Source organism: Antennarius striatus, chromosome 7, assembly GCF_040054535.1.
Source record: "Antennarius striatus isolate MH-2024 chromosome 7, ASM4005453v1, whole genome shotgun sequence".
In the NCBI taxonomy this organism is placed as follows: domain Eukaryota; kingdom Metazoa; phylum Chordata; class Actinopteri; order Lophiiformes; family Antennariidae; genus Antennarius; species Antennarius striatus.
The window spans coordinates 22222499-22250144 of record NC_090782.1 but is presented as its reverse complement, the minus strand read 5'-3'; the positions used below and the strand labels follow the sequence as shown (position 1 = coordinate 22250144).

General features: G+C 39.0%; 2 protein-coding genes across 2 annotated transcripts in view; both read left to right on the top strand.

Annotated features, from left to right (window-relative positions):
• Window positions 1-2258, top strand: part of LOC137598578 (collagen alpha-1(XXIV) chain-like) — a 75330-nt gene extending 73072 nt beyond the window's left edge. Inside the window, exons 59-60 of the mRNA XM_068318889.1 lie at window positions 35-271; window positions 849-2258. Of these exons, the coding sequence (XP_068174990.1) occupies window positions 35-271; window positions 849-995 (384 nt within the window). The 3' untranslated portion in view covers window positions 996-2258. The remainder of the gene's footprint in view (window positions 1-34; window positions 272-848) is intronic.
• Window positions 2259-3071: 813 nt separating this feature from the next.
• znhit6 (zinc finger HIT-type containing 6) lies at window positions 3072-27275 on the top strand. Its single transcript, XM_068319546.1, has 10 exons — window positions 3072-3247; window positions 3673-3738; window positions 5602-5708; window positions 5840-5925; window positions 7491-7594; window positions 16590-16658; window positions 16905-16985; window positions 17932-18012; window positions 23918-24042; window positions 25919-27275. The coding sequence occupies exons 1-10, from the start codon at window positions 3162-3164 to the stop codon at window positions 26185-26187; spliced, it is 1074 nt and encodes a 357-aa protein (XP_068175647.1). The 5' UTR covers window positions 3072-3161; the 3' UTR covers window positions 26188-27275.
• The last annotated feature ends 371 nt before the right edge of the window (window positions 27276-27646 follow it).

The following is a 27646-nucleotide window of genomic DNA, read 5'->3' as shown; positions in this document are numbered from 1 at the left end:
ATTAAAAGACTCACATTTCTGTCTTCCAACATAGATGGTGTTCAGCGTAGGAAAAGTCCAAATGAAGTTTCTCCATCTACTGAGCACCGAAGCCAGCCACAGCATCACAATCCACTGCCTGGGTCATCCTCCTGACAGCACCTCGGATGGATTCAGTTCTACCAGATCCACAAATCAAGAGAGCACCACACTTCGGTTTCGTGGCTGGAACAAACAGATGTTTGAGAAAGACACACTACTTGAACCCCATGTGCTACAAGATGAGTGCAAGGTGACAAACTCTGGACGCATGCAATCTAATGCTACAGTTGTCTCTGCGTAAAGAAGTCATTCATCTTCATAGATTAATGAGTACTTTCTACCTGATCCAATACATAATTGATTCTTCACTCAAAAGTCTGTGTATTTATCAATCATTTATTAATGAATTAATGGAAATGAAGCCCATTTTCAGCTCTTTTCATTCATAAGATACTCACATAAGCATTTTTGTGCATGGTTGTTTTCTGTCTCATTCTCTGGAACTCCACGGGGCAAATTCTTTTTGGAAAAACATTGTCTTTGACCGAATATGAGCTGATAATGATTTATTGGTTCAGTGTCAGTGTGAGTCACAAAACTCATTTATAATCATCGTTCAAGAATTCCGATAGTAAATATTTTTTAACAGACGATGAAAAGGAGATAATTAACATTTTATTTCCACATGATCTCGGCAAAGTTTCACTTTGACATAGTAATGTTTAATTTTTTGAGAAAAAGGTGCACATTTCAAAGTAAAAACTGTAACATTAATACATTTTTTAATTGAATTTCTTTTTTCTCTTCTCCATCCACCCTGTTTGCAGATCCAAGATGGCAGCTGGCACCAGTCACATTTTTTCTTCCATACTCAGGACAGTCGTCAGTTACCTATTGTAGACATACAGGAGTCTCCTTCAGCGCAGACCAACAGTCAGTGGCATCTAGATATTGGTCCGGTCTGCTTCCTCTGACATCAGCATCATACTGTTATGTAACTTATTTACATGAACTGCTAAAACTAAAGGCAATTGTAAAAAACAAACAAAAAAACCCCCAAATAGCTGCCTACCAAAGAGTGAGTGTCTATCAGAGTTCTTCATGGAAACCTTTAATGGGACCTGTCAGAGCAAGAAAATATCTACATCAAGGCAGATCTACATGGAAGAACTTGATCTCTGCGGAACCTCCAGGGTTAAGACGGCCAAAGGAGAGCAGTGTATAACAATATTTATCATTCATTGCTAAAAGTGTGTTTTGTTGATACTTGTTAGTCAAACGATGCTTAGGTTGGCTGTATACAGACTGATATTACTCCCTGATCACAGGGTATGGCCTCACTAAGCAGCAGCCTTTCCAGAATCCCCAGCACACACCTCCCTCTCACCCTTTATCCTCAAACAAACCCAGACCTTCCTAAGCAGAGGCCTAACCCGAAGGAGTGTGCCAGGCCTCTACATAGGAGCACTGTCTAAGTAAAGGTTTTTATGAGTGCAATAGCATGTGGATAATGTGTGGCTGCTTTAAATATTTCATTTTCTGTCTTCGTCCTGCCCATTTGGACCTGTGCATCTTGACAGATGGTGCTCTACCTCTACCTGCCCATTTGATTTCTATGCTAGATGCTTATGTCATTTTTTTTTGTCTTTGTGTTGTATGTACCGGTTACATAAATATTTGCAATGTTGTATAAGTACTTATGTTGATTTGGTCATTTCTAATTTATGAACCAGTTTTTGATACACTACATATTTTTGTTGCTTTTCCTTCTACATGGTAGGTTCTACAAGGGAAGCCTATCATTGGTGCTACAGCAGATAATGAGTCATCACCGAGTTTTTACATTTCCTGTGTATATATTGACAGCATACTGTATGTTTATTTATATCCTTTTTGGTTTTTGTTCACATTACGGTACCGCAAAACTCTCAGAGAACTATTTGGTCAATCACAACTCAGTTTAAAGAAATATTTATGTTTAAAGGGTGTGTTTGTGTGTTCACACCTGTGACTGTAAGCTTATTGTGCTGTTACTTCAGTTCATTCAATGGTGGTTCAGATGAACTAGTAGCTCCATGAGGCCAGAGTCAGGATACACAGAAAACGCAGTCTTCATATTAAGTTATATTACCTTGAACAAAGTGTAATTATATAGCATCTTTGGAGGATATGTCTGGATGCAAATGTGTAAATAATGAATAAGATGACAAATAAATGGAACATTTTATCCACAAATGCTTCAGTATTCGTTCTTTAAGTCAGTACATTTGGATAACTGATGAAAGATAGTGTATAACAGTGTATTGGCTCGTTCTCTTTCACTCACTGACACACACATGCACAAACACACAAAGATAGAGAGAGAGAATTGGAAGAACTAAAGTCATCGTGAAAACTACCACCGCCCACCCCCACCGTAATAAACATATCTCATTGTACATGCATACATGTAAACAGATTAACTTTATTTAAAATCTGTAAGACATGACTTACTACATTATGTGATACATGGGTATCATGTGGTAATTTCTACATGTGGTAATTTTTTTTTACATTAGCATTCTATGAATTGATTCTGCACTTCATGTGGTGTGTTTATCCTCAGGCACAGAATGTATTATGAAACAATTCGTTTGAGGAGTGTGTGATTATGGTGCCTGTGCTTATGTTAATGCTTTATAATAATTTATTTCTACTTTGCAGTTTCAATGGTTTTCTCTTGTTGACTCCTCATTGATCTTCAACATGAATGTTATTCTGTCACAACTTCTATTCTGGCAAGCACTTAGCATTATGTACAGTAATTATTATTATTATTATTATTATTATTATTATTATTATTATTATTATTATTATTATTATTATTATTATTATTATTATTATTATTATTATTATTATTATTATTATTACAGTACTGTTGTTGTTGGTGGTGTTATTAAACGCTAACGTCACAGGAGGACCCTGTAGTTCTATCTACTAACGCCCGGAGGCGCCAACGAGACGATTTATAACCGGAAGTGAACCCCACGTGCGGCCACCGGCGGAAAAGAGTTTGTTTTGGTGCTGCGTTCACGCGTGTGTGTCAAGACGGTGCTTACATCTTGTAAACTGTTTTAATATAATTATTTCCAACTAGAAACATGATGTCAACTTGTGGGAGCGAAGTGAAAGACGGCGGAATGGAAAAAGAGATGAAAGAGACCAAAAGGAAGATCTCTCTGTCAAAGTAGGAGCTTAAACCGTAAACCTAGTCAGAAGCAGACCGCTAGCTTTGCTAACACGTTCGCGTTACCTTGTAATCCCGAACCAATATCTGATTTGTGTCGAAGTTTTAACCTTTAGACAAAAGCAATAAAAACCACAAACACCGTTTTGTCATAACTTTAGCAAAAAAAAAAAAACCAGCTCATATTTAGCTTCATCACAGGACACCACCTACTTCCCGTTATAACTACAACTTCTCATGGTTTCTTCTTTATACTGTAGTTTTCGATTAGGTGCAATACGAGACTAAAAAACAACAACAATGATTTTCTTTACTTTCCGATGAATGTATTTCTCAATCATCTTAAACTTTGCATTATTTAAAGTTAACCCATAAAACTGCCCATAGCTTGTGTGTGCAGTGCTAACTTGTTGTCTGTTCTGCAGCTGTGGTATTTGTGGATCAGACGAGTCGAAGTACAGATGTCCTGCCTGTCTGACCCATTCCTGCAGGTCAGATGATTTTGCACGCAATGCGTGTATTTTCCTGCCAAATGGCAGTCCCAAGGGTGCCCAAGAGGGAATTTAGGATCAGAAATATATAAAATCGACAGCTCTCATATTATTTTTTTTAATGTGTGTTTGTGTTTTGTTGCTTTTTCTTGATCAGAGTTCATGTTGATTCAGAAGTTTGACAAGCCTTCATAAGCAAATGATGCTAAGGATACGATTAGAAGTGCTTCCTCAAAGAATTTGTTTATTACACTATTATTTATTACATTATTATTATCACTTTGCTGATTTACATTACTGTACTTTGTGAATGGTTTGTATTCATAAACACATGATTTCTTGATTTATAGATGCGGAACCAGCTGACTATAATCGTGCCCTTTAAATACAAGAAACCCAAAATATTTGTGTGTGCACTTATAAAGAAAAAGTTCTTTTACAGTCTCCATGATGTCTTTTTTCGACTAAAATGATCTGCCCCAGATGAACAACTATGGAGTAACATGAAAGTCGATCCAGGTGGAATTAGGACAGGAAAAATACATGACCCATGTTGTCTTTAAATATGTATTGTCCATATTGGAAGAAATTATTGACGGTAGCAGTCAGAAAGAGAGAGATCTATCTATTGAGTGATTATTGAGTGGGCAGTTTTCTGAATTTGATTTCATAACTTTGAGCATTCATGCTGTTAAGATTACAGTGAGATCACATGATTGAGAGGTTTCCTGTTGGTAAGTGGATTTTCCCATCTGCTGTTTTTCTCTGATGAGATCATTTTTCATGGAGCATAAAAGCCATATTCCATCTGTGTCTGATATTGCTAATAAAAACCCCCAAAACGAGTTCTGTATTTTATGATGAAAAAAGCAGATATCTCTCAAGAATCACATCAATAAATTCTGTTTTATCTTTGTGTGCAATAAGGCAATGTTTATGATTCACAAGCGTTTTATTTTTACTGGCTTTACTTTTATTTACATCCAGCAACATTGGGGTACCTGCAACGAAATGTGGCCAGTTCCTTAAATTCTGCTGATGCTGAAGCATTTATAGCTTAAACTTTAAGTGCTGCATGACATATTGAAGGTTGTACCTGAATATTTCATTAGGGTTTATCAAGGAACTCCTTAGGATTTCTTTCTCATTTCTCCCATTTTTACCTGTTTTCTTTGGGTTACGATCAGCATTCCTTTAAGATAGTATCTTCAGATAGAGGCTCTCATTTGACCCTGGACAACTACTTGTCTGATAATGAGCGTCTGAAAACTTGTCTTTCCATTCTTGGATGTCTTTTAGTAAGGTCTTTCAAAAAATCCAATATCAGATTCTTTAGAATTATCATAGCCTCAGTAATGTCTGAGTTAATTCGTTGCGATCAAAAGTAAAACCTTGATACAAAGCAGTCAGACAAGAATGTCAAAAAAAGCATTATAAGGAGGAGGTGTGTTTATTCTGAAAAGGCTGATGGTACCTCTTAGGAACATGTCCACATAGTGAGAGGCCTCATTCATGCTCTCAAAGAAGTAGGGTTATCAATGTAACCAAAGGTGTTAGAATTGATTAGTTTTGTTAATTTGTTTTCCATCAATCAGTTTACTGCTAACCCAGTCATGGAGTTATTTTGGCATCTCTGCTTTTGTGAGTGTAGTAAAATACTTTTCAATTAGACAGGGCTGCGCTGTTGTTTTGCAATTTTCTTTCTCTGACGCAGATTTGCTGTCCTTGGATAACAGCTGTTGAATTTTTGTCTGTTTCTTTCTCCTCTCCCAGCAAGCTGAAATGTTGCCAAACTAAATTATTTTAGAAAATTACATGTTACCTAATGTGTTACCTAACCATCTGTTTCTGTGTATTCTCCAGCTTACAGTGTGTTAAAACGCATAAGAAAAATTCTGGATGCAGTGGAGTTAGGAATAAAACTGCCTTTGTGTCCATCTCACAGTTTGATGAAATTGCACTTCTCAGTGGTGAGCATGTTCTTTACTCCATCAGTGACTGAAAAACTGAAAGTCTTTCCAGAATTATAAAGTTATTATCCTTGCATCTTTGCTGATATTGAAGATTTTCAAACCAAGTTTTTCTTTTGTGTGTTCTGCAGACTACAGGTTTCTGGAGGATACGGGACGCTTTGCTGACGGTGCGACTAGAGACGGTCTCATCCAGACTCCCCGTATGACTATTAAAGTATGTCCATGATTTTGACTTGCTTCCATGCTTAATGTTGAATGTGTAGAGTACGACCACAAGTAACACAGGACTGCGGTTTTATTCTTGTTACAGATGCTAATTTAACAATGCAGTAGCATATCAATAATTTGTATTAATAATCAGAACCTACAAAGTAACGGGTAACTAAAGAAAATCAAATGAAGTGGCTTTAAATGTGCAATTTTTTGCACCGAATGCAATGTTTGTAAACCATCTACAAGCACAGTGATTCACAAGTAATTCAATGAAGAACAAAATAAGGCACTGAGGGGTGAAACTGATTTTAAAAAAAAATTTGTGGTGACATTTACAGCAGATTCAATGATATTCAAAGCAAACACACGCACATGTCAATAATCCGTTGTCAGATTATTGTAATGTATTTCATAGTGATTGTGAAAACGATGAGCAAAAAACCTAGCTTAACATTTAGAGAGAAGCATCATCTCAATGTTTTTGTGCGTTTATTTTCTTTACTTATATAATATGTTGCTTTAGTTATGTAATGCTCGGTGCCATTGGTCCAAACCACTGACATTAAATTATGTAAGATTGAATGTTCCTGCCAGCCTTCACCTGTACCATTACCACCAGACAACACCAGTGACATTGGATAGCGTTGCGTAACGCTTGCTTTTTAAAGTCAGTGAATGCTTCAGTGGGCACATATCAATCAAAATAATGAGGCTTATTCTCAGAAAGAGATAAAGGCTTGGCACATGATGAGTTTTGTGGTTTAGGGTTTCCACCAGAACATTGCAAGTGCAGTAATAGATTATTAACCTCATATGGCCCAACCTTCAATAAATCTCTTTGACTGTCCTTCACCATCTTCCAATCTGATCTAAAAAAAAAAAAAAAAGGAGCTGCAGGAGTGTTAGAAAATAAGAAGGTTTTGTTTATAGCAAAGACAACCCCCCTGACACCACCAGCACCAACTACCAACTTTTCCACGAAATTGAAATGCCTGCAAGTTTGTGGTCCCACCAAATATTTTCAAGAGTAAGATTAGAAGACCTCTGTTACATGCAATAAACCAATAAACAGTTTTCTGACTCAGCTGTACTGCTGTAAGATCTCTATTAAAAACCTTTTTAGGTTCTTAATGCTCCCTCTTATAAATCTAGATGTGTTTTGCACCTAATAAACTAAGCCAAGCTTGGCCATAGTCCATCACTGTTGTTCTGTGACTATTTAATATAGAATAATGTGGACAAGTTACCTCATACTTCCTAGGCTTGCAGCTACTACTGGATGTTTCATTATTGATTAATCCGGTTATGTGTATGCCATCAACATTTAATAGTGAAAACTCCCTTTGGGATTCACTATGTATGTGGATTTAAACAGATCTTTTCAGTCCAGAAATATTCAGGTCCCTGTTATGGAAGAAACTTGCACGTGCGAACGGATGAGCTGGAACTTGTGACTATGACATTAAAGATGAATCGAATCACAGGTTGATAACTGTTTGTTCTGTACTGTTCTATAACAGTATAATGTACTGTTCTATTTACTGTCATCACTTTTCTGTTTTCCAGGCAAAGAAGCTTGCAGCCAGTGCCAGAAAGATGTGCATCACATTGAGATTCCTCCCCATCACCTTCACGAAGAGCAGAGAAAACTCCACTTCGTTCCTGAGAAAGTAAGAATGAAATAACTTCAAACTAATGTGTTTTGACTTCAGAGCAGAAAAGTAACAGATGATTTCGTTTTATACGAGACTCCACTCATAATTTTACAACTTGTACTCAACACTTGCTTTGCTTTTGGCAAAACCATTATAAGTTACACAACCATCTTTTTTTTTAAAAAAAAAATCTTTTGATGTCATTGCTTTCATGAGATAAACAGGGCTGTAATGAAATGTGTTAACGATTGTGTAATTGTCACATATCACCAACAGTAGACGATAAACAGGACACGAGATCTGTTTGTGTTTCCATCGGTGCACCACTTCTTGGAAACATTTCCAGACATATTGAGATTCGCTCCATCAAAGTCTTGATGGTTTTCTGGGAAAGTGAAGCCCTGTTATATCTGGACCAAAATAGGCTTATGCTTAGTGATGTTTTACTTTACCACAGGATGGCACTCTTGTTAAGCCCTAACAGCAGTGGTATCATTGTATTGGTTATCTATAGTCTGGTACTTGACATGAGATCCATCTCTTACTGGAGGCAGTGAGGCGTTATTGACATTAATGCACCGGCGTCTGATGTGAGTTGATTAATTTCTCAAGGGAGATTCAGTCATGAACTAATATTAAAAGTCTAAAAGACATTATATTTACAGATTCACTAGTTGGCAGTGAGTTGATTATGAATTTTCTTGTCGGTCAGGAATATATTTTTTTTAATGAAGTTAGTGTCACTTTTGTTAAAATGTTTCTTATTTTCATGAATGCTCTTCCGTTGCCGGTCAAAATAAAAATAAAAAGTTTTTAAGAAATTCAAGCTGTGTTTATGAGATTTAAGATTCAAATATAGGAGCAAAATAAGCTAGTGTTCAATTAAGAAACTGCATTTTAATGACCAATTTCTCATTTAAATTACAATTAACACTTGTTACAACACCCAATACGTGTAGTTCATGAGCAGTTTTATGATTTTCAGGAAAAATGTTTTTGTTTAGTGTGTGTTTGCAGACTTGCATTTATTTGGAGACTTATGCTTGTTATCTGATTCAGCCCTGAAAGAAAAAGTAACACCTTCTGTCTGGCAATTTTCCAATTTGCTCATGTTTGTTGGTCACGCCTGGCATCTCTTCCCCTCCTTGGACAATGTCGTGCTACTTATTTTCCTACTTCTTTTGAGCCCTGCCACTAATCTCTCAGTAGAAGAATAAAGGAGGAGAAGAGGGGAAAATGGTTTTTGAACTGTATATTAAGTTTTACGAGTCAGAAATGCCCAGGGACAACAATGTGTGCTGATTTGAACTGCCGCTAAAAGAACCCTTAGCCAGGCCCTCCAGCTGTTTTTGTATGTCATTACTTTCTCTGTCACCGCCCTCTTTTCCATCCCAAACGTCTCCTGATCTGTTGTGTCCGTCAGTCTTCTTACGAGCGTGGAGTTAAATGAACCTCGTGTCAGGTTGAAGCCGTACACACCCTACTACCCCACACTCCCATTTCCAACAGGCAAAAAATGTTTGTCACATGACACTAGAATCTGTCAAGTTTTTGTTATTTAAGGTCTAACTAAATTCCCATGAGTGGTTGAACAAAAGATACATGAAGAATATTTATGCTTCTGTCTGATAAAGAATCTTTGACCAGCTGTGTGGCCGTATTTCTTCGTTTAGTCTTTCAGCTAACCACAGCGGTGTCCCGCTCGCGAACCAGCAAACGCACACAAGGGACGGGATGAAAGGTATACAGTAAATTGTGAGGGTTCAAGGGAGCGAGTACTTCATAATGTACCAAGTACATAATATAAAAAGCAGATGTGTGAGCAGTGTGACTGCAGCTGGTTAGCGACATATTCATGCTGTGCACTCGTGCTGCCAGAGAGGGATCATTACTGGCAGACAGCTGACTAGAAGGCTTTCATGCCTGGCAATGGTGTGTGTGTGTGTGTTAAGTGTGAACACATGTGTGTTTGTTAGCTTGTGTCTTGGTTAAATGTTTGTATGCAGAACAATGAGCATGCAACTGATTTCTTTCCACCTTTCTTCATTGGCTAATCTAAAAAAAAAAAAAAAAAAGGCATAAACCGAAATGAGAGTGGCTAAAAATTGCCTGTTGCCTCTCTGTTCAGCCCTTGGAGGGTAAGTATATAATAGCTGGCATTTGGCAGAACATTGGGAGTAGCTGTGTTAGGGTGGAATTATGTTTCCTCAGCCTCAGCCTGGCATGGCAGTGCATTTTCCTCATAGGCAGTTTGAGTGGATTTGACAACACGTTGCAACCGGGGATAATAACTAAACATATTTCTCTAATAACTTGAGATAATTAGTAATATGAGCAGCTGTGGATTTATGCCACGTTTGTCAGTTTGACAAGTGTTTGGAATCTGCCTCAATCGGCTCTCTGGTTTAGAGAAGGCCTAATCTTTTTCCTGGTATCGATAGGCATCGAAGGGCAGGGATCTCAGAAATCGATTACAAGTTAATGACACAGTAAGAGAGTTATAATCTCCTGCAGAAAGATTCCTTAACATGTCAGTGTAGATGTTTATTGGAAACACTATTGTTCCATACAAAAGGGATCCAAGTGCAGTCTTAGGCTGTCAAAACTCTATGAAGTTATCTGGAATGCATGAGTTTTTTGCATTAACATGATAAATCTCTCATTTAACCACAGTTTTCTTTCAAGCTGTTTTAAAAAGAAAAACCTTTTGGGGCATTCAGCGACGACTGAAGGTTTTTGCAGAGCCACTAAAGATTCAAGACGTCCCTGTTGGACTGTTTCTTATTTTTGCCTGCAAATTCTAAATACATGAGTAGATTTACTTATTTTTTGTTAAAAATACAGGGCTGTTGTTTTTTTTGTTTTGTTTTTCTTGAAAATAAACAGGTATAATTTCTTCTTTTCTGATAGTGGCACATTATTAACTGGAACATGACCGCCACCTAATGGTTAAATTTACCTACAACTACTTCCTGTCAACGAATGCGCTGTGGTGACCTGTGACTGTGACCCTTTGGAAAACAAGTATAAACACTTTTCTTATTCAAAGATTGTGTTAACACATCAAACCCTGATCCTGTTCCATTGAGACATTCCGAAGCCTTTATCCAATAATTATTTACTGAATTCATTTGGTTTATACACTGCAAGCTCAAACAACTCCAAACACGTTGTCTTAGACAAATTATCCAGGTACCTTCTCAATAGATCAGTCACTAATGCCCTCACCATGTTTACGCTGCGATGCCAAATTTTGGATACCTGAGCAAATGTCATCCCATCTAATGACGCAGACGGGAAGAAAAGTATATACCCTGATGCTAAACAAAGGGATGCTGGGTAAAACATGCATCAATCAGAATGGGATCCTTAGGTGAACCCTTCCAGTGTTCAGTACTGTATATCATACTGAATTGAAGACAGCTCAAATATATTAAATGTTTTACCTCATCTTCACCAATTTCTGTAAAAATACTCTTCCTTTGAATTTGATGCCAGAAACATGTTTTTAAAAAGTTTGGACATGGGTAAATTTGTGTAATGCTTGTAAAAACAGCAGTTTGGGACATTCCACAGGTTAAACGATAACAAGTTATAGCACCATAATAAGATTTGGACGCAGCATCTTTGCAATATTCAGTCATTCCCAAACAGAATGGAGCAAAGTTCACCACTTAAATTATGACTACTGGGTTCAGGAACCAGTGAACCTCTAATTTAGTTTAACCAAAAAAAAGTGCATGTTTCCTAGTAAATCTGAATAAATATAATTACCTGCCTTTTTTTTTTATTATTGCGTAGCAGTGTAGACATTGAGACACACACACACAAACTGCTTAACCGAATTTGCTGTAGAGCTGGAGTTACGGCAACACGCCAAATTTCCCATCGGACCTTTGCTGAACAGTGTAGTGAACATTGTTGGGTTATGTTCTCAGTTATCACAATTATCCCCTGCTGAGAAGGTGTGGGAGAAAAATATGCTGCTAAAGCAACTAAAGCTCGCAATGGAAAAGTTGATTAGACCATTTAATGCAATTTTGAATGATGCAATGTGGCAGTTACATCACAGGTTTGAGGAAATTTAAGTGGTGCATTAAATACCGCACGTGTTGAATGAATGCACAAACGGATTAAAGCAAACAGAGGCATGTTCCGTGGTAGATTTCTCTGCACACTGAGGTGCCTCACACTTCCTGCTGTCTGGATATCAAGTTTAAGAGAAGCAATCTACTGTGGCTTTAGTCAAGTATTTTTTCAGAATGCAGCAGACAACCCTCTGGCCGCCATCGGTTTGATTAACCACTGCTGATGCAGAGCAGAGTCTACGCTGGCTGTCATCTGAGGCAAACGGCAGTTTAATCAGTATCGCAAACACCGTCATCACAGTCGGTCACGTAGCTGCAGCTGCGTACGTGAAATTACAAGCTGAACATTAAGCAAAAGAAGTCAGCGTGCTTCAACAGCTCCAAGGATTATAAAGTCAACGTGTATCGTGTGGTTATCGAAGTTATATTAGGTTCTTAATTGTTGCCAGTGAATTATATTGTTTCTTTGGTAAAACAAGAACTTATGGGGCTACAGACTTTTTCATTTTTTAAGCCAAACTAATACTCTGGCTCTAAGGGTGACTACCAAAAAAAGCAAAATAAAGAATTTTTTTGTCTGATCCGGATGTCTTTGGTGAGAGAAATGAATGATTGATGAATTTTGCTGTATTTGTACATAAAAACAGGGTTCCATTCCCATCGAGATGAGGACAATCCCCCCCCAGGTTGTGTTTGTAACAAAAGAGAAACAACAGTAACAAAGATAGAGATGGAGAAATTAAGAAATGTGTACAGTATATACTGTAAACTTTATCACTCCAATAAGAAAAAAAAAACTGATGAACAAATACTCAAGTGTCAAACATGTTAGTCAACATGTCTTCGACGTGGGACGTTTATCTGTCGGAAAAAAAACCAACCTCCGTCGGTGCTCAGTGTGAAGCAGCAGCACTTACTCTTGCAGAAACAAGATAGTAAAAGGGGCCTGGACACTTTTTTCCACTAACATAGTTTTAAAGACATCCATGCTGTTTTTAAATATAAAGACGGGTCCCAACCACATATGACGTCACGCAGGCAAGACGTGTCCTAAAACTCCTGTGACAGCCGTCCACACATAACCGGAGTTTTCAAAAACCATTGTTTTTTGTGACAAAAATATGTGTTGTCATGTGGACGATAGCCTTAACTGTACAAAAATGTATTTGTTTTTGGAAATACTGTACCCAGCTACATGTGGACATGGCCTGATGTTATATTTTCTGCCCTGATATTAATAAGAATCTATGTTCATCACGTTTCCATCCTTTCAACCATGTTTTCTGGTCTTGGTCTTTTTCTTTGTACATGCATATACAGCACTGCATGAGCTAACATCTTTTTTTCCTTTATAGTATTGAGATGGAGTGTATTTTGAGCAACTTGGGGAAAGCAGATCCTTGACTTTACATTGCGGCATTTGTCCAGTAACTGAGGCTAAAGCCAGAATTTAGAAATAGTTTCAGGATAGAGTTGCCTGTAATCTGTCTCCTCTCTGCCACTCCGCCCTGAGGTTTTGGATCCAGCCATAGCTTTGGACACTAGATGTATTTGTTGAATCTCAGCAGAGAGGACCCAAAATCCTGTCATCTCTTTCCACCGGCACCCACTTGCCACCCAAATCCTGGCATCTGCTTCTGACGGGCAGATACACGGGACACATGGTTTCTTATGTTGCGCCATTTTTGTTGGATCTATCCTATCCTTAATCCGGCCAGATGGATCTGCTCTGACTGCCAAACTACTCTCTAGCATTGATGGCACAAGCGTTTCCAGTCACATACTTAATCCACAGTGTTTGAGCAAGTGTGTGTTCTTGTTAATGAATTCATCCATCCTGCTCTGAGTCTGGAATTCCTCAGCCTCCCTCATGAATGCAGAAAACCTGCTCAGCTTTGGTTTGAAGCAAGAGAGAACAACAAAGTTCCATGCATTTTATTTTTACAAATTCAACAACAGACCTTTGTTAAGAAGGGGGGGGGGGCTTTATGGTGTACTTTAAGGGTTCAGGTTTCCATATGTGGTCTACACTACTGATTTTTAGCTATTTTTATTGTGTAAATATTGTGTAGCCTAGTGAGGGAAACAAAACAAGCTATTGTTGTCCTGCCAATTTAGTGAAGAGGAAACAGCAACCATTTGGGAAGCAACAAAATAAAACCACTTCCATTTTTTTCTTTCTTTTTTTTTTTTTATGCGCGACTTGGGATTCTTAAAATATTGTCTGACCTCAGAAGTTTTTCACTGAGGACGCTGAGCTTTCAGAATCAGGCAATAACAAACACATTCAGAATCTGAAATTCGAAGTTCAGCTTCTGGAACTGATCACAAATCCCATGTTCTGTCCCAGAATGAGACCCATTCAGCAGCTCAGTTATAAACCAAGAGATTTGGAAGCAGTCGGGTTTTCGTCCCAACTAAATTAGTCCCATTTTATTCTGCAGTTAGGATCAGTTCGGATACTTCTGATGCATTGATGACACGTAATGTGTGTATCCCACAGCCAATCCAGGATGGAACAAAGCACAAGGTACAGGAACTTCTCGCTCTCGGATCAGAGTGTAATCCAGACGCCACGCAACAGGGGAGATAAATGATTGCTTTGGTTTACAGTTGACTTGCTTTCTCGAGGCCTTCAGCAACACCTTCTGAATGATTAGATGGTGCATCTTGATGTTTTTTTTCCTGCAGATTCCAGTATTCAGTGGAATGATCCACTGTTGTTGCTGTTTCTGGTTTTCACTTTTTTAATGCTTTTCTGTTTTTAAAAATGGTACTTATTCCAGGTGTTGCTCGACCGTCTTGTCTGAGATGATTGCATGCGTCATCGGGGCAAGCCCCTTTTCCATTAACGGACATAGTTTCCATTTACTGTAATGGCAGAATAATTGCATCACACCTGGTGCTTCACCCATATTTGCTTGCATGTACAAACACATGCACAGGCCGAGGCACCAAAGACGAAAGTCGGCCAAAAACTCAGCAAAGTCATAAATTCCTCTGATTAAGGGGCTGGAGATGTTCAATGCTTCCTGCAGTTACGTAGGGGATCCCCTCCCAGCCCCCCGACACCAATCCGAACACGCCTGCTGCCTGAACTACCCACAGCTTTACACCTTCACTCTGCCCATGCAGCCAAGTGGAAACTCATAACCACCTTTCATTGGGAGTTCTACCATTTCTGCGCACACTTTTTGAACTCTTCGTACTGATCCGGTTTCTGTTTTCAAAGACCCCCCCCCCACTCCTCCTTTCCCCCCCAGTTGTGTAACGCTGCCATCTGGATCTGCAAAATAAGCTCACAGGCACCTGAACTACTTTCAAAAGACAAATGGGGTAAAGTTAAGCAGGTCATTATCAGTGAGTTTCTTGGAATATTCACTTAGAGGTCATTTAGTTAACTAGATTTTTCTTTCTTTTGTGGAAGTCATTAGTTCATGTCACGTTTACTCTTCCTCAGCAATGGTTGTGTAAATTTCTAACAACTCATTAATTCTGATCAACCCCAATCAGGTTCAGGTAGACATTTATTTGATTTATTTCTGCCCATTCAAATTACAGATACGCATATAATTAAGTCAGCCAAATGATAACAGACTGGAATAAGACATTTTAAACCCAAAATTTTTTACTTGTTGTTTGAGAAATTCTTTAAATATTTTAGATTTACTGATTAGTCCAAAAAAAAAAAGTTTTTCATTATGAAAGTAACTTGTTTCTAACTAACTTGTCTACCTTGTCGACATTTCCAAGCTGTTGCTTTCTAGCATTTCACAATTGTCTGTTTTACCACTGCTCAATTTAATGAGATAAAAACCTGTATATATATATTTGTGTTTTACATAACATTCCACCTTTTGGGGGGGGGGGGTTGGGATTGGGGGGTGGGCTTATGCAAAATTGAAAAATCTTTATATTAAAGAAACCGTGTCGGTATCTTCTAGTTCTCTGTTGGTGAGCACCAAGGCCTAATAACAAGGTCTCCAATACACGCCTTGCAATTACGCTCTGGGTTTTGTTTCATCTTCATCCTTGGATTCATCAAAGCTTCCGTCCCTCTGCTCTGATGGAAAATGGGTTGATGAATCAGTTCCATCCTATATATGGCAAATTCTGTGGTCTTGGTCAACACAAGCCTTTGTAGTTCAGTTCAGTGTATGGCTTTAGAGCAAATGACTTATCAATGTCTGTGCCAGAACACTGTTCTATTCCTCAGCGGCAAATAGAAAAATATTTTACATGTTTTTTGTTATTCCATCTACTCAACAGGAATCTCTCTTCATAGTATTAAATGTATCTAAGAGGTCATTCATTCTTCAGCTGTGAAATTCAAATGATCAACAAGTTACCACTTATCCATGTCTCTAAAAGAGTAAAGATGAAATAAGATCTTCTCAAACTGTGTTGGCTAAAACACATTTTGTTAGCTATTTCTGCATAATAATGACATCACTAGATACGAATACAGCAGCTGTTTGAGGGATAAATGTTTGGTTGTAAAGCACGCCCAGCAACCCCCCCCAAAAAACCCAACAACTTTTAATAGTTACTGCCCAAAGCGTCAAACCAGAAGATGTGATCATTATTTGATATCCACCAGCTGGTGTCCTAGTATTGAGTGTATACAGTATGTCATAGTTTCCATGGTGACCCTCGTTTTTTTTGTTGTTGTTGTGTTTTTTTTCTTTTTCATTTATACACACGGTCACACAGATGGTCGACATTTTGGAATCAGTCAGGCGTATTGTCTTGGACAGATTAAAGATTAATCAATTTTATGCTCTGAATTTAAACAAGGGCATTTGTGTTTGACAGCGAAGGGAATACTGGTGACCTCATGCGTCTCTGTTGAGAAACAGGCATCACGCATCACTATTGTCGATGCATTTCAACTAAAAGTGACTTTTCTTTGTCTCACGCAGAGAACAAATATTTCTGTGGCACCTGAAGCTCATCTTTCCTCAGAGCAAGGCTGAGTTCAGTCAGAAGAGGTGAGTTTTCACAGCAGTGTTCAATACCGGTACGTCTAATCTAAAAAACTTTCTACTTAAATACTCAGATTAGATGAGAAATGTATAATTATTTATCCCATGTGGGGAAATTCAGTTTGATCCAGCAGTAAAAGGAACAAAGTAGTAGCATGGGACTATCAAAATAAAAGAAGAAAAAAAATAAAAGTTGAATTTGTGTTTTTTTTCTCTCTCTCCCCCTCTCCCTCCCTTCCTGTCTCCCTCCAGGGTGTCTGACAGGCAGACCTTGGAACAGATTCTGTCCTCTTATATCGACCCTATAAAGTCTGACCCTGTGATTCGTCAGAAGTGAGCTTCTTCCCGTTAATCCTGGATAACAGAATGATTGTGATTTTGGTGCTGTCACGTGTGATCGTCCTGGTGGACGCGACTGGTTTGGTTTAGATGACTTGCATCTTGTTCTGTAATGTGGTGTGCGGTCGTGCTGCTTGTTCATTCTCCTGAGTTCCCCTGGTACTTTTGGGTTCTGGGGGGGATTTTTGTGTTTGTTATTCTGTGGCGTAAACAACAGTTGTTTTTTAGACACTTTTTTAACATACACGTCACATTTAGAGGGGTATGAGAAGGACACACTTGAATGGCCTCAGATAATGCTGCAGGTTGAGTCTTAAAAGCAGAGAACCCTGCCACTCGCAGGTGAGCTATTGCCTCAGTGTGATAAACCAACCAATTGGCAAATTGCACCTTACCTGAAAGCGTCCCTCAGGCAATCCTGGTTTCTGGCTGAACTCCATTTCCCCTGCCGTGTTCATGGATTGCTGTTTAACCCTTTTTAAATCCAAAAAAAGTAATACGGTTTTCTAACATCATATAAAAAGAAGAAGAAGAGGTCTAAACATATGCATCAATTCCACTATTATCCAAATGACGTTATTAACTGAATTCACACAGGATTCTATTCACCTCTGGAGTTCCTACAAGCATGCTTTCTTCCACTTCCTTTTTTAATTTAGCTGTTGTTCCAATTCCCTCTTTATTTGCCAGATTCGTGTTTCTCCCAACATTTACTTCAATTTTTGAAAAAGTATCTTTGAGAACCTCAGAAGAGTTGTCTGGCTCCTCTGACCTTTTTACTGATAGCAGGAAGCAGTCTCCTGTAGAAAACAGGTTGTAGACCGGTGCACTTCTTTAAACGCCTTGGTGTTCTCCACAAAAACTCTGCTTGGTTTCAATGTGCTTCTTGTTTTTTTTGTCCCTTAAGAAATGCTGACCCGCGCATGACTTTCTGTTTCAGGTTGAAAGTGTACGTCCACGCCCCTTCTGATCATGTGAAGGTCTTCATGAAGGCAGAGGGGAGAAAGGCTAACTCTGTGAGGTGAATTTTACTTTCCACAGATATTTTTGGGACGTATTTCTGATATTAAACTATGTACTGGTGAATTCCTACTTCAAAATACATGAAGCACTTAAGATACATTTGAAGCTGGCTAATAGTGGTCTTTTTTTGCCTGAATTTCATTTTACACAGTCCAAGAATTTAGAATAATGTGTGGTTATTTAAATGCATAATAAATGGATCAAATCTGCACAAAAAAAAATGCTGATGCCCAAGACTGAATTGAAATTAGAAAAGTTTTTTTTTTCCACAAAAGCAGTTTGACAAGCAATTAAATATGATTTTAAAAGAATATAAGTCATTTTGAGTTATATGACTGATATTTCAGATTAAAATAAAACAAAGCCACATTTTTGATTTGTAAAAATGTGTCAAAATTGCTCAGACACCCAATCTACGTGACTTTTTCACCAATTGCTCGCAGTTTCTGTCAGACTGATTTATTTCATCTGCTTGAATTCTATTTAGGTCATTTATTAACATGACACTGACTTGTAAATTCCTGCAAAGTGACAACAATGTTGGGAAAGAAGCCATGAAGTGTTTGTTTCTCCCATTTTTAATTGAATGTCAACAAAGGGAAGTGTTGTTGATCAGGAACTTTCTCGTCGTCACGTCTTCCATCTGTTTTATTGAAACCTCCACTGTCACTCACTTTCAACTGCTTCCTTTTCTACCCTCAGGGTGTGGTATCGATTGCTTTACCTACTCTCATATTATCTTGCTGTCTTCCATTTCCACTTAGTCACGGAGTGAATAATGTTCCTTGACACTCATAATCATTAACACCCCCCACCCCCACCCACACACACATAACCAGCAAGAAACATCATGAAACCTCCCATGTCATCCTTCATTCTTGTAATGCACACATGCTACCTTTGTTTTCCTCAGTGGGCTGGGCTGTATAGCTTTCATACGCAGATAAATTATGTTTCACTGAAGTTCATAGTGAGGAATTATTAAAAGAAGAGCACAGAATGTTGCAAGCATGCCAGGATAACATCTGTCAGGCTGTCACCTTTAACCCTCACAAATTTAAGGACTGTTTAAACGCTTTTAAATGTTACTTATGTCTGATATTACGCACATTTATTGTCACCTTCGTAATGAATGAATCATTATTTTTGAATGTTTTAAGTGCTACATACTCAGAGTTGATAATAAGGGTAATCAATCCATAGCCCTGCTAAGGTCCAGTCCTCGCCTTTAATTAAAATGAACCTTTATCAAATTCCTCTTCCTACTAAGACAACTTTCATAAGACTCCATAAAGTAGGTTGCACCTACTTCATCTTTATCTCCAGACTTTAATGGTTTCTTCCTTGGAATGTACTTCTCCAAAAATTGTCAACACATTGTTGAGAGCACAATCCCTGCTCTTTGGCTCAGGTTCTCACAAGTACGTACGCTTGTGGAGGGCCATCAGTGTTATCTTGAGACTACACCATTTTGGCACTCTTCAAAAAAGATGGAACCAATTCGCTCGGCCCCTTTTGTTGATATACCAGGTTTAATCAAAATCTAGAGACAAATCTAATCAAAAGTTCATTTGTGATGAATAGAAATAATGGCTAAAATGCTCTAACTTGCTATGTTGTTGCATGGTGTTTTTTTTTTTTTTAAATCGTAGACCCCCAGATGTTTTGAAAAAGACTTGGTTAGTTTTTTGCTGCTCTTGTATCGTACTCTAGTTGCAGTAACCCATCCTGGCTTCAGTACATTTGGATTTTCAGGGGGCGGGAAACTAAACTAAAATGTACTCAAAAGTTACTAATATTGTAAGAAAGTAAGAAAAAATTAAATAAAATCACACCATCTACACCAAGACAAAACAGGTTTACAGAAAATATGTATGTGTGTGAAGAGAAATATATTTGTGGGTTGTTTTCCTTCACCTTTGCCCAGTCCCCTGTTAGCTGCAACTTCATTAATCACCAAAATGAGGTAAAACAAATGAATGTGTTAAAAGACGCACTGTCTCCTTGTGAAAGGAGTTCTAAATATACTTTACATGATGCTGTTGTTTGATTTAGAAGCATAGCGAGCCCTAGCTCAGGTGCCATGTTAAAAACTCTCACATGGCTGCCATGTGTGAAGATGACTCACCTCCCGAGAGCATGTTGTTGCTTGAATGGGTAGACAGTGTGGGCCATGCCAGTCTGAGGCCATCACACAGTTGGTGTGTTGATTATTGAGACAATATGCTGCTTTTCGTGGCAGTAGGGGGTTCGGAATTCAAAGAGCTACCACAGCACCTCCAGCTTTACTTTGTTGCACCATCATGTAATCCTGCAGGCACTGAAGGTGAAATAACAACCCTGTCCTCCGTCAGTGCTGTCTGGAAACTGTTGTCCTGAGTAGATCCCATTCTTGGCACGGATCAGATTAAGCAATGAACGTGAAAGGGAAGCAAGTTTCAGTTTGTGATAACTGCATGTGTGATTCATGTATTTCCTAAAAGGTTTTGAATAGATAAATTGGTATTACAGTGATCTCAGTTTCCAAAAAAGATTTTTATTATCGTCTCCTCACACAGCCAATAAAGAGTGTTTCATAACTGGTTTGCGATCGTGACTAATCGGTCGACATAAATCACCATCTCTCCATGCCTATTTATCTTTCACCACTCTTTTCCTGTCATGCCCTAATGGCTCTGAGTATGACGTGCATAATGAAAGGACTTATGAGTCCACATTTGAAGTGTTGATTGTCAACATTAGATTGAGGATGGATTAATGGAAGTAGAGAAATAAAAGTGATATTTGTATTGATTAGGCATCCTCATATAACAAGATCATGAGTGCAGAATGTAGCTAGAAAGAGAAGCTCTCAGCAGGCGGAGGTCAGATGGGATGATCAGGGTCTCAAAAAGGGTCAAAGCTTCGCTCAAGCACAGTCTTGGAAGAAAGGCTCAGTTTGGAAAGGTATTATAAATGTTATGAATTCATGGTCTGTAGTCGTCATGGTTACATAGAGGCCAATTGCCAAGTTTAACACAAAGAGTATGACTGCATGTTTTTGTTGTTGAGCGTCTTACTGGAATATCAGCCCATCCCAATAAAGAAGCTCCTATGCTAAAATGAAACATAGCCGTGTACCCTGTCAACATTCTCTTACTGGAAAGGAGACGGGCTGTGCCTCAAGAGAACTATTCACACTCTTTGGGATGCTTGTTTGTGTTATTTTGGTAATGTTTTTTTTTTCATTCCACGCATGAGATCCACTGGATGCCTCCCGTCTTTTCCCTTACCTCTTCTTTTCCTCTCGGCCGGCCGAATCCCACAGAACTTGGTGCTTGTGTTGACTCTTCAAAAAGCTGAGATGCTGTTTTTACTTTTGCAACCAAAAAAAGGAAGCGTGTGTGTGTTGTGGACCCTATCAGACAGTGATCTATCTGTCCTGTCCAAGCAGTGCTGTCTCTCACATTCTTGTGGCCAACCCTGTCCTTCGCCCCCCTCAGTTCGTCAATCTGCTGTCGTTTAGCTTCCCTTAAAGTTATATTGAAGTTTACCGTGTTGTTGCTGTGCAGAACATTCTTCATCTGGTCTCCTGCAAGGCTGAACTGGTTCACAGCCTTTTATTGTCTGCTATCACTGAATTATTGCTCAATTGACTCTCTCCTCTAAGGCACTGTTTGTGCACATGAAAGGTAACAAACATGGTGGGCGAATTAAGAAAGCCCGGCCGATCGTTGAGTGAACCGAGCTCGCGTGTCAGATCGCCCTTCTGTTACAATTACTCAGAAATATAGCAAATCGCTGCTTACTGGATGCAGACGTGAGTGAAATGAAAAAAGAGAGGAAACGAGAAAACTGCTGTAAACTGAGGCTGCTACCAAAAAAAATACCAAACTGGTCAGATTTCTTAGAAAATAAGCCGTCAACAGTAAAATTGAACAACAGGACAAGATTTAAAACTATTCAAAGGGTGTCAGACACATTTAAAAGGAACACTGGATTGTCAAAAAATCGTTATATGCTTCATTCTGATTGTCAATTGTATAATATATAGAAAGCAGTCAGTTTTTATGAGTTAAAAACTGGCTGAGAGCGCCAGGCCTTGAGTACTCCATACTGTATCACCAAAGTTTAATGTTATTGAATGTCGTGGAGAATTTTTAATTTATATCAAAACAACACAAGATTTACACGAGGATTATTGGTAGCTTTTGTTTATTGACATGAAATAAATTGAAAAAAAGCAAATTGGAATACAAACGGATTATTTTAAGATCACAATTTGGGCTGTTAGTGAAGTGCATGTATAATGTTTTGCTGGAAAATTGCAAAGATCTGCACATTCTCACATTTACCGTAGTTTATATATCTTCCAACTTTGGCATTAACAGTATATGCATGGTGAGATTTTTTTTCTCTCACAACATTGACAAAACCAGGCGCGGGTCTTTCGTTACATAACAACACAGAACACTACGAAAACGGTTTTGGCAAAAAAATGCTGACTTAAAGAAAAAACGTACAAAGTAATCCTTGACGCCTTTTGCAGCGAGCAATTTGCAGAGTGTCCACATTTAACATGAACTCAAAGGAGAACATTTGTCTTACAATAAGTCTCAAAGAAATGCTGGTGCTATTTTGTAGACTTTCCGATTAAATGCTGTATTCCTCTGGGAATTTAATCAAAATATTTGTAATGTGTTTTTGTCCTTTCACCTTTTCACTGCTTCACAGTCTTATATGAAAAACTATTGGGACATCTCTTGAGAGAGCATCAGTCTTCGTCTCTGTTCATTCACTAGAACATTATATGCAGTCCAGATGTGTGCGTGTGTGCGTGTGTGTGTGTGTGTGTTCGGTGTATGTTCTTGGCGGAGTCATTCATCTGTGTTTCTAGAAATGTTTGGCGCTTTGACACTCCACAATCTTTGCTAAAGGGGACTGTTGTTCACAAAGCACTTCTGTTTTTGTTTGTCTTGTCTATTCACTTAAATAAAAAACATCCATGAGCATTAATTTATTACAAGTTAGGCATAAAAATAAATGAAAAGGAAGCAGCGATCCGCCCTCTGCAGGCACTACCAGTACACATTGCTGTTTATTTCTGGGACCGTGCAAAATGATCTTAAGCCCACCAGGGGAAACCTCCAAGTGGGAGGACTTCTTGGAACCTCGCCCGCCTGTAAAGACCTGTAAATGTCACGTTATAGCAGAGTGCTTTGATTGGTTTTGGAAGAGGGTGTCTACCTGGGCGGTTTTCAGTCTGCTTATGCTTTTAGTAAAACAAACAATGGCTCAATAATCTTCTGGCACCAGTTTGACAGTTGGAGAGGTCTAGTTAGTTACTCTATACATCCAAAATATACGATGTCTTGTGTTTCGGCGATGACAGCCAAAGCAGGACGGTTCTGAACCAGTTGAGCGTAGAGGCAACCCACGTTTTCCAAGAATCCAGTCAAATATGCAGTCTGATGATTTATGACCATCCCTAATGCATGACAGGACTACTTAGAGACAAGACCACGCTGATGTCACCTCATACAAAGAGCTGAAGGAGGAGGTGGGTGCCGCCCGGTGTGCTTGTGAGAGACGCAGTTGTTACTTGGTTAAGTCAGTTTCCATCTGTTGAGACAAAAACCAATCATCTTCAGTATGCCAAGCTAGACTCCAATGTCTATCAATCTTTAAAAGATTCTCAGCCATCAGTGTTCATCATCAACAATCCAGAGCCACAGTCACAAGTTGAGTCGTGTCTGTAACGGTCACAATTTGTACCACTTTAATACCTCCTACGCCTATAATCTCTTGAAATTACCTGCAATGAAGTAAATATATAATTTATCCATTAGGAAATTATTTTGCAACCACCTATTTGTTATTTTAAGCATTTTGTTTGTTTGTTTGTTTGTTTGTTTTTTACACAGGTACCATGAATTGGACATTCACAAGAGTTTACGGGACAACCTGAGCTACAAAACACTGATTGAATATCCGGTGCTTCACATCGTACTCAGGGATAAATGGAAGGACTATCCCCTGAAAGGATCTGGTAAGAAACGTCATCATCTCAAATCTAAATGTCATTAAGTATCAAAATTATTTCTTTAAACTAATTTCTGAATGTTAGAGATGCTATGTTGGAGAAAATTGGGTCTTTTTGCATTCTTTTTTTGTTCCGTTTTTCCACCTACGTTTTCTGTAACCAAATGAAAAGGTTGATCCATGACATGAGGCAAAACCTGCGTGGCCCCAAAACGCCAAACCCCTGTCCACTTCCCGATTCCAGCAGCATTGTATCATGTCCTGGTTTCTCCAACCAGAGACTTAAAAGACTCCCTGTTCTCTTATTTTTCACTATGGCAACATGCTGCCCCAACAGACATGACGGTGTTCTGCACAACATCACACACAGAAACTTAACCTTAACAGCGACTGTGTCCAAAAAAGACTAACCAAAAGGGGCATGATGTACTGTTGAACAGTGACCACATGAGTTGTGAAGTGACGGATGACAGATGATGAGACTCGCCGTTGTGTCCTGACTGCGTGTTGCCGATGCGGTCCTGATGGTGTGCGGTGCAGTCATGACAGCGAAAACAGAACTGACAGGGGGGGAAAGTCAATATTTTTTCTGCTGTGTGAAGGGAGCCTATCCCACAATGAGACTGATTCTAACTCTAATTCATTCCGATGCTGAAAAATGTTTGTTGGCATCACCGATGTCAGTAAAGAAGCAGGCCTTCCCAAAGATAAATGAAAACTTCACCAGTAAGAGTTCAACGTATGGAGAACGATGGTTTGCGACACGGCAGTCGTTATTGACGTTAACGCACAGCCTGTTTCCATGGTGATTACAGGGGGTCAAGACCAGAGGCTTTGCATGGAATGTTTTCATGCAGCTGTATTTCCAAGAAAATAAGAACGCAGAAATCGGTCCTTTTTGACGCAGACTAAGAGGTTAGCTGGAGTCTTAAATTGTTCAGTCTGTTATCCAGAGTGAAAATTGGATTTGCAATACAGGCAGTTAGCAGTGATCAGCTAGGATTAGCCGTTAGCCTTTGAGGGGACTCCAGACTGCATGCCCCGTCTCCTTTCTTGCACCAGCTGGATGACAACCATATAAACAACAGTAAGAGTAATGTCTGCATGAAAATGTAAGCAGAAGTAAAACATCAGCCAAAAGCTCAATATCTGTTTTTTTTCTTTTTCTTTTAGATGCTTATTTACTTATGACGTTTCCGTTCCACCTTTCGGGGTGTCCAGTCGTTCTGTAACCTGCCCCAGGTTGTAGCGATGCACCAAGGATAAAATCCACTATGGAATCACAGGACTACTTTGGGGTCAAACTTGTTGATTTAATCAATTTGTGTGAAAGGAAATTAAATTATTTTTTAAAAACTTTTTTGTTTTATTGTAGACCCAGCCAGATGACCATTTTATATGATATGAGAAAAATACATCGGCGAACACGTCGAGGATTTAAGTCGTAAATTTTCCACTAAAGGATCGTGTGGAGGTTATGTTGTGGAGTCACATCTTATGATTTACAGTCCTGCTTCTTCACAGTCGTTATTTTGTGGCCCTTCCTTCACATTTTCACCATAATTTATTGCATAACTAATTGCTTGGCTCGCTGGTCCTGGTAAAGCAGCATGAAGCCAACAGCGTCACCACTCACAATCTGTTCATTCTGTCCTTCTCTTTCAACCATGTCTGTTTATGTATGAGTCCAGCTGTGCTCCAGCGCTGAGCAGTATATTGCTTCAACATTTACATCCCAATGTTCCCGACTATTGCATGACATGAGATATCAAACCAGACATGTTATACCTTTGTTTTGGCACTTAATACAAAAGTAGAAAAATTCATATTTGTGTATGCAGGACATGTCATACTTCACTGCTGATAAAGCTTGTTTTACACAGCTGAACCTGCATCTGACCGCAGCAGCTTTGCACTGAAGAGCAAAGGAGGGGAACACAAGGAGGAGGACAATGTCGCCCAGGTTTCACCCCTCCTCCAAGGGGCATCCGCCTCAGGGGGAACCAGCGTCTTGACTGTAACCCCCAGTACCAGCCCTGACACTGAACCCCCGCGAGAGAAACGGGCAAAGACAGAAACAGAGGAGGGAGAGATCACAGACAGCAGCGATGAAGAGGAAGAGGTGGAGGATAAGCGAGAAAACGCCGTGTGATAAAACACCTGCTGTTGGCGCTGACGTGACTGACTATGAGCCGGATAGTTAGTTCATAAATAATAACAACAACAGGGGATCAGTGGACAAATACGGACTTCCTGGTTAGCGTGAGATCAGCAGGACAAAGGAGGATGCCAAAGAACCACAGAGCTTTCATAGCCATCACTGTCAGGATGAAGATGACTAGGCTAACTTCTGCTTCCATCTCTGAATTGGAATGATAAAAGAAATGGAAGCAAGACAGGATGAGATCAATCAATTGTCAGTAACACAGCAGAGCAGCGCAGCATCAATGTGGTTTTCTGACATTGCTTTAAGACTGATAGACAATGGCTGCATTGTACGTGTAATGTTTTATAATAGGAGAATTTTTTTTTCATTGTTAATGTTTAGAATTTCGGTTGAGCTCAGATTAAAGGCATTTCTGGAAGTCTTTTTGAATTCTTGTTTTACTCTGCACAGCTGTGGTGTCTTCTGATATTAGCGTCAGACTCAAATATGTGAAATCTACAAGTAATTTCATCAGCATTTTTATTGATCAGTATGTTCTGTACCGTGGAAACAATAGTTGATCTTCCTGGCTTGGCGATGATGATGTCCATTGATGCGCTGAAAAGCCCCTGATTCAAGGTTTATTAGCAGCACCGGATCAGTTTTTGATCACAATCAGACACCATCTGGTCACCATGATCGCTCTACGTGACTTAACTCCCCCATAAATAGCCGTTGAGGTGCCAGTGTCAATAGTGTACACTTTAAAACACCATTTTTATGACAAGTGTTCAGGAAGAAGGAACAGTTCGTGACAACTGGATGAACTCCATGTGTGGATGATGTGATCACTTCATGATTGAAAGCTCCAATATAGCTCATAAATGTCAGTGTGATTTCCTAGCAAACAAACGTTTTTTAAAGTCTGATTTAAATCATGAGCTGCTTACGCTTTCGGTCGTCCTTGATCTATTATCAATAAAGCCCTTTTTTGATTATTGCTTAAAATTGTCAGCAGTTACAGAGAAGCCTGAAAGCATTACGCTTAAAAGTACATATCTGTGTGTCAGACGCTCATTCTGTGATGTGTTTCTTTTAATTAAAAATTAATGGACACCTTGTCTGCACCGATTCCATCACTTTTTGAAGTTCAGTAAATTTAAAGTCGGACCTTTTAGTCTCATTTTTCCATCAGCTAATAAAAACAAACATTGACATGCTGGTTTTTCCTGACACATCTGGGTTTTGTCCCCGTGTGAATGTCTTTACGCATGCAGCGCCTCTCTGTGCCGTATTCTCAGCCGATGTTTGTTCGTTAGGAGGAGAGCGCCAATAATAACTGACGGGACGGCTCATTGGTGGAGGCCTGTGTTTGTACATGTGTTTTTCTAACCTCTGCTAACCTCTTTTGGATTTTAACCCCTATGGACGGGCCCTCTTTGATGTCTGGCCTGTGGTGACGCAT